This window comes from Poeciliopsis prolifica, unplaced genomic scaffold (genome assembly GCF_027474105.1).
Source record: "Poeciliopsis prolifica strain line A6 unplaced genomic scaffold, Auburn_PproV2 SCAFFOLD034, whole genome shotgun sequence".
Lineage (NCBI taxonomy): Eukaryota > Metazoa > Chordata > Actinopteri > Cyprinodontiformes > Poeciliidae > Poeciliopsis > Poeciliopsis prolifica.
The window spans coordinates 1,414,870-1,421,815 of NW_026562409.1; the positions used below are offsets into that span (position 1 = coordinate 1,414,870).

At 37.4% G+C, this 6,946-nt stretch overlaps 1 protein-coding gene across 1 annotated transcript; it reads left to right on the forward strand.

Moving 5' to 3' along the window:
* The first annotated feature begins 277 nt into the window (after positions 1-277).
* si:ch211-76l23.4 (uncharacterized) lies at positions 278-6,724 on the forward strand. The gene is made up of 4 exons (XM_055051712.1): positions 278-392; positions 2,603-2,734; positions 2,919-3,048; positions 4,754-6,724. The coding sequence occupies exons 2-4, from the start codon at positions 2,617-2,619 to the stop codon at positions 5,025-5,027; spliced, it is 522 nt and encodes a 173-aa protein (XP_054907687.1). The 5' UTR covers positions 278-392; positions 2,603-2,616; the 3' UTR covers positions 5,028-6,724.
* The last annotated feature ends 222 nt before the right edge of the window (positions 6,725-6,946 follow it).

The following is a 6,946-nucleotide window of genomic DNA, read 5'->3' on the forward strand; positions in this document are numbered from 1 at the left end:
ACACACACACACACACACACACACACACACACACACACACACACACACACACACACACACACACACACACACACACACACACAAATATAAAATAAACCAAGGTGCTGGAGGTTTGCCTCCGACCCAAACCACACTGCTGACCACTGGGCCTCCATAATGATGGGGGAACGGGTACATGCCGTGTGAATGTGCTTGAAAGTGAGAGTTTACATTTCTCTCTCTCTTTCTCTCTCTCTCTCTCTGTGTGTATTGCATATGCATGCATGTCTGCAAGCTGCAGGAATGTGTGTGTTTCTTCTGCCTGTCTTTTTCCAGCTCTTTCTGCATGCTGATCACTGAGTTCAGTTAGAGCGAACGGGAAGCCCCAGTGTAGAGGAGCTGCAGAACAAAAGGTACTGATCGATAATTTTAATATTTTACAGAAGTTTGACTCAGAAAAACCCTAAAGGGGAACTGATCTATCATTTTATTGCTTTATTTAGACCTGAAAGTGAACCAGGAAAGTTATTCTTTATTTTATATTAAAATTTGTTTGGTTCAGACAGAGATTTTACAAGAATTTAACCTCAAATAATTTGTGTAATTCGTCTTTGTTTCTTATGCTGCTTATTTACAGATGATCTGAATATTTGAGGATTTGTTAATAAACTGAACTTTTTCTTGTTGCAACCAAAAACTTTGGGATTTAAAATGACAAACAACAAGCGAAGAAAACACATAAAATTACCAAGTATTTTTGCTCTAGTTTCTAATTTAAAAATCTTTGTACATTTGAAATAAGATAAAAGTGACTTAGCACTAGTTTCATCAGTAACATGGGGAAAATGTTTTCAGTAAAATAATGAAGTATTCTTAAGAAGAAGCATTCATACTGTGTCTTTGGTCATTTTTGCCCTTGACCTTTGGCCTGGTGGTGTTATCATAGTGAACAGGGATTTTAATAAAGTTTGCAACACAGAGGAACAAAAAACTGGATCTTTACACACAGCAGAGGATCTGACAATGACTGGCTGATCTGAGACATATTGATGCTTGGATGGGGAAATTACTGGAAGATATTATAAATAAACTGGGAAGAAAAATTCAAACAATTGTGTTGAAAAATATTTTGGTGAAAAACAGTAAAAGATTTAATAGAAAATAAATGAATCATCAGTTTATACAGATTCCAACTTACCAGTTTCACATGATTTATTGAAATGCCTTTTTTAAAACTGGCAGGAATAGCTTTTATTTTGAAACAGGAAATGGAACTGTAACATATTTTGTTCCGTTTAAATGTTCCTCTGATTTAGTTGAACTCTTAATCTTTTCCTTCACCTTTTTAAATGGTCAGAAGATAAAATGAACAAAATAATAATGATTTTTATTTTAGTTTTGTTTGTAGTTTGTTTTTTCTCTTCCATGTCTTTTCTCTCTTCTTCATCGTCCTTTACTGCCTGTAGTGATATTAATAAATTCAGAAAAAAATATTTTCCCGTTTTTAAAGAGCTAATCTGTTACTGACATTGCATGGCAACCCGACCCACCATAAGATAAAAATGTTTGTGAATAAATGAGGATGTTACAATGTGGGAATTCTTAAACTTTCAGAAAAAAAACAAGAAATTTTCTATTAGATTTATTTTCTGAGATTTTTTTGCACATATCTTATAAATATCTGTCTTTTATTCATTCTGCCTTTAGAGATTCAAAGAAGATTTTCATGTTATTGTCCTCAGAAATGTGTTTAACTTCAGTCATTTGTAGCTTTCTCTTCTCCAGCACACAAGCTTTTTTTAGTCTGCTGCTGCTTCTGTGTATTATTGTTGGCACATCTTGAATAAATCCTGACATGAAGGTGCAGTTTTTCCCCAACATGCCTCTGCAGCTCCTTTCTGAAATTTCCAATCAGTTCAGGTTTGTGCATCAGCTCTCCGACTCCAGAGGCTGAGAGTTTTTCAGCCCTGAGGCTTTTGCCTCTTTCTAACCTCCGAAAGCCTCTGAAGTGTATAGAACAAGGAATTAAATTTCTTTTCTTTGGATTTGTAGCCACACAAACTCTTTCAAGCAGAGAAAATCCCTGCAGACACCTGAATGGAGCAGTTTGGTGCAAAACTCATCTTTTAAAAGTTGCATGAATTCAAGAAAATAAAGCAGAAAACAAACTGATGCGTGCAGCTGTGGACTGATGATGATGATGATGATGATGATGATGATGATGATGATGATGATGATGATGCATGTAGAAACATCAAAGGTTTGGATTTGGTCAGATTAAACTGCTGCTCTGCCTCCATTAAAATGTTTCTTCCTGGAATCAGAACAATCAGGTTAATCCAGAAGTGAAATGTGTCAAAGTTTAACACCTTTAAACTAAACAGGAACAAAGCAAATGTCTTCTGGAGAAACTAAAAACACTGCACCTACTGTCAACCATGGCAGTGACAGCATCATGCCGTGGGACAACAATCATCCCAATACAACCTGGTTTTAGACTGGAAACAGGAGGCTAATGCTTCTGAATTAACCTTTGACCTCAGCGTTGTTTAAAAAGTGTGGATGAGTTTTACCAACCAGTGTTGAAGCTGGAAACAGGATGAAATCTCGTCTCTCTCTCCAGGCGCCGACCTCATAATGACCTTCAAACTGAGCGCGCTGCTGCTGGTTCTGGCCGCCATGACGGTTCTGGCGGCGGCCCAGAAGCGACGCCCAACGACCAAAACCAACAATGAATGGAACTACAGAGATGGAGGTGAGCGGCTTCACATTACTGTCTGACTCCACCAAAACAAACAGATCTTCCCCAATAAACTGTAAAGTCACAAAATCTTACCAAGTAGTTTTGCTCTAGTAGTTTCCTCAAATACCGGATTAATAACAGTTTTAAATCATTTTTCTTAGTGTAAGTTTTCAGTTTTTTGTGTTTCCTGTCTCAGCGGAGCGGGTCAGCATGCGGGGCGTGGCCAACCTGACCCAGGTTCTGGACGACTGGCGGTTCGACATCCTGACCCAGATGAAGAGTCTCCTGCAGAACGACCATCAGACTCTGCTGCCCGACTACAGCAGGTAGGAGCCCGGCTCAGACTAAACCTGCAATATGCAACTTTTAACAAAAAACTAAAAATGTTTTTTGTATATTTATTTGAACAAAAATGTGAATAATTATGTAAAATAAATCAAGCTGCTTTGTAACTTTGAAAAACAAACACAAACATCCAGCTGTTTTGTACTGAAGCACTTAGGATTAAACTGGAAAATATTTTAATCTTTTCTATAAAAATGTTGGCCTGATGTCGAGGTTTTATCCAGATTTCTTGTTTTTCTTGTTTTCATGCAAATTTAAACAAAACAAACAAGGATAAACAAAAAGTTAAAAACTAACAGAGAAAACCAGAAGATCTGAGAATTTCTGACTCAAATGAGGAATATTTATGCCTGGGAGAGAAATTACTGGAAGAAACAAAATTAATGTAATTATTAGATGAGAAACAAATCATGACATTAATGTCTTCTTTTTCCTTTCATTATTTTTGTTCAGTTTGTAATTACTGTAGTTGTTTCGAGTTCTGTTTTGTTTTTTATCTGGGGACAAAAACCCAAATGTTGAGCTGAACAGAGAGGGAGTCCAGCTGTCCTTAAACTAAACACTCAGGATTAAATTAGAGAAACATATTTTAAATTTATGTGAGAAAATATTGGCCTTGTGTTGAGTTTTGGTTCTTGTCTGTATTTTGAAAGAGCAGACTCAAATAAACCAGCAAAGTCTCTGAGATACGCCACAGGAATTTGGTTTCTCTTGTGGTTGAAAGTGAAGTTTTCATTTATTTCCTGCAGCCGATGTCGTCATAAGGAGCAGCAAATCAAAATGTGACTTAAATGTCAAAACAGAAGCAAGCAGGAGTTTTCCACGGAGTTCTGCTGCTTCAGTTCGGTCCAAAAATGAAACTTTTAAACACCAGAGAACTCATTTCAAAATATGAGAAATTCTTTCTTTTCTTCTCCCACACCAATAATTCTGCAAGCTGGTCTGGGCCAGACTAAGGAAATAAAAAGAGTAGTTGTAAGAACATGTCATTTGGTGGTCAGGTTGTCCATAAACACTCGCATGTAATGACAATTTACTGTGACTAAGCAACCCAACATGTGCGGTCCAAGACTTAAGGAAAAATAAATGATCAAACCGCAGAAAGAACCAATAATCTGTGAGCCATCTGTTCCTAAAGCATGCTGCACAAAACAAAATAAACATCTTCAGCAAAGTGCTTAAATAACAGCGAACATCCCCGAAAACACACAAATCTCCATAAAAAATTCTGACAGATGGAAAAAAACTGAAAGAAATTACAATAATGAGCACAAACTACTTTAGCATGTTTGATTTTAATGTATAATTTTAAAGCAAGAAGTCCTTGATAATAAATAATAATAAAACACCTCCATCGTGTTTTATTATGATTTTATAAAATAAACCAGCATTTTGAAGCAGGAAGAAATGATCCACCAGTCTTTCCTCAAGAAAATCTGAAAAGTGTGGTGTACTTCTGTTTCAGCTCCTCTGAGTCAGTCGCTATTAAATGATTTTCTTCATGTAAAATTACTTCAAAACACTCACTTTCTAAAACCCACACACTTGATGGTTTTGATTATTTCATTTGAGAAAATGTAATGTTTATTGAGAGTTTTCTGTGTTTTTCTGACATAAATCACTTTGGACTGACTGGCTGCTGCATAAATAAACCTGACTGGAGTAAAAATCTCTTTCCTGCCTCAGGATCAACCCGCTGTCTGAGGCCTTAGACGACCTCTACAAGGAGTTCAACGCCCTGAAGGAGCGCCTCGGCGACCTGACGGAGAAGTTCACCGCCATAGAAAGCTTCATCGACGAAGTGAAGGCCAGTCGAGCCGGTAACACTGGAGCGGGTCCGGCTCCGGCGCCGGCTCCGGGTCCAGGCCCGGCTCCGGCTCCGGGTCCAGGTCCAGTCCAGCGCCAGGGACGCAGGATGATAAGGAAGAAAACCACCACATCAACCTCCACGTCAACTTAAACGCTCTGACTTCTCCTTCCTTCCAGCTTCAGTATCAGCAGGTTAACCCACCATCCTCACTCTCAAGGCATTAAACTCTGAGCAGAATGACTTTGTCATCTTTACACTTTGAAACTGGAGAAAAACACGTCAATATGGCCGCCAGGCAGGCCTGGACAGAGAACCCAAACACTGTGCAGAAGCAACAGTAGAACTACTGCAACATGTTTTTACTCAAGTAAAAGTAGACAGTAAAAATAGTCCCAAAAGTAGATTTTTCAATTTAGTAAATGTAAATCCTTACTATTGGACACGCCCAATTTTTCCAAAGTGTCAACATGTCAGAATGCTGAGCGTGCATTTTACACCGTGGTTGATAAAATCATCTCACTCACTTTTCACAACACATTTTTAGGGAATAAAACCTTTAATTGCTTGTTATTGTGGAAGTTTCTGGACAGTTTGACCATCAACTGTCAAAACAGGAAAGGAAGCATCATTTAATGTCTACACTGCAAAGACACAGAATCTTACAGAGAATTTTTGTTTAGCTTTGGTGCAAATATCTTAGTACTCCTGAAATAAGACAAATTAACTCATAAATAACTTCTCAGCAAATGTAGGAGCTTGTTTTGAGACAATTATTTCTTAAAATTGTGGAAAAAGGTTGAGTTCCACTGACACATTATTTTACTTATAAGATGGGAAAAATATATGTGAAATTATCTAACAATGAAACTGGCATTTTTCATCAGTATTAATGAATCATTTAATTAAAACAAGCTCCTGCATATTGATGAAAAGTTCATTTTATCTGATCTCAAGTGTACTAAGATATTTGCACCAGAAACTCAACCAAAATTACTTGATATAATTTTGAGTTTTTGCAGTGTAAAACCTTCCTGCAGGATTTAAATTTGACCTTAAAGTTCTCATCTTAAAGGCATTCATTTATGTAATTTTACTACAAAAGCTACTTAGGAAAGGGTGAAGTATTTTTTAAGTTTTTCTTTCAGATTATTAGTCAAATAAATGTGTGAATCTGTTTGAGAAACCAAAACATTTGAAGTTTTGTTGTGAGCTCAGTTAGCTAACACCTTTGTTTGGACCTGAAAGCAGAAACTTCTCCAGGCTTTCAGACAGCATGCGATGCCTTGGGAGTGATTACAAAGCACAATTTTATCTTGCTTTTCCAGAAGCCTGTTCTGTCTCATTTATTATTAACAACAGTAGAAATTAAACCAGAAGAACAGATGAGAAACCTAATTTGCCACGAGCTTTAAAAGCTGTCAACATGGCTTTATTCCTGTATTCTTACGATACAATATGCACATGTTTCCCTTTTTACGGTTTATTAATTAATGCAGCCAGAGGACACACAAACACAAACACTTGTTCAAAACAACCTGACTTTAAAAAAAAGTTATCAGGTGAAATGATCACATGCTGGGCTGCAGTGGTGTATATTAAATGCAGAAAAAGTAAAAGCGTTCTTTGCTTAATATAACCTGAGACTGAATCAAAGGCAGCAAGATGAGGGAAGAATCATGAAAAGTGCTGCTATGCATCATAAACTGCACAGAAAAAGCAAGTTCATCTGTGAATCTGAGTATTTCCATGAAGCTCTTTCAGATTTCCAGGCTTCTGAAACGTTCCTGAGCTCCGCGCCTCGTCTCTGTTCTTCCATTGTAACCAAATAAACTCGTTTGTTGCATTCATCCGTCAGTTCAGTCGCTTCTTTGATCTGAAATGTGGAGAACTGTAGCGCTGCTGATTGTTTGAACGTGACACAGAGAAAACGCCAGAGGAGAAACTTTGATCCTGAGACGTTCGAGGAATCATGAATCATGTGAGACGTTTGCAACAACAGAACCGGGTCTCAGAACCGTGACCCAAATGACAAGAACAAAATGGATAATCCAGAAAATGAAACACAGTTT

Excerpts from the sequence above, each read along its gene's own strand:
- si:ch211-76l23.4 (XM_055051712.1), top strand. The coding sequence starts at position 2,617 with ATGACCTTCAAACTGAGCGCGCTGCTGCTGGTTCTGGCCGCCATGACG. Across the intron at positions 2,735-2,918 it reads ATGGAACTACAGAGATGGAG|CGGAGCGGGTCAGCATGCGG; the intron begins GTGAGCGGCTTC and ends TTCCTGTCTCAG. Across the intron at positions 3,049-4,753 it reads CTGCTGCCCGACTACAGCAG|GATCAACCCGCTGTCTGAGG; the intron begins GTAGGAGCCCGG and ends TTCCTGCCTCAG.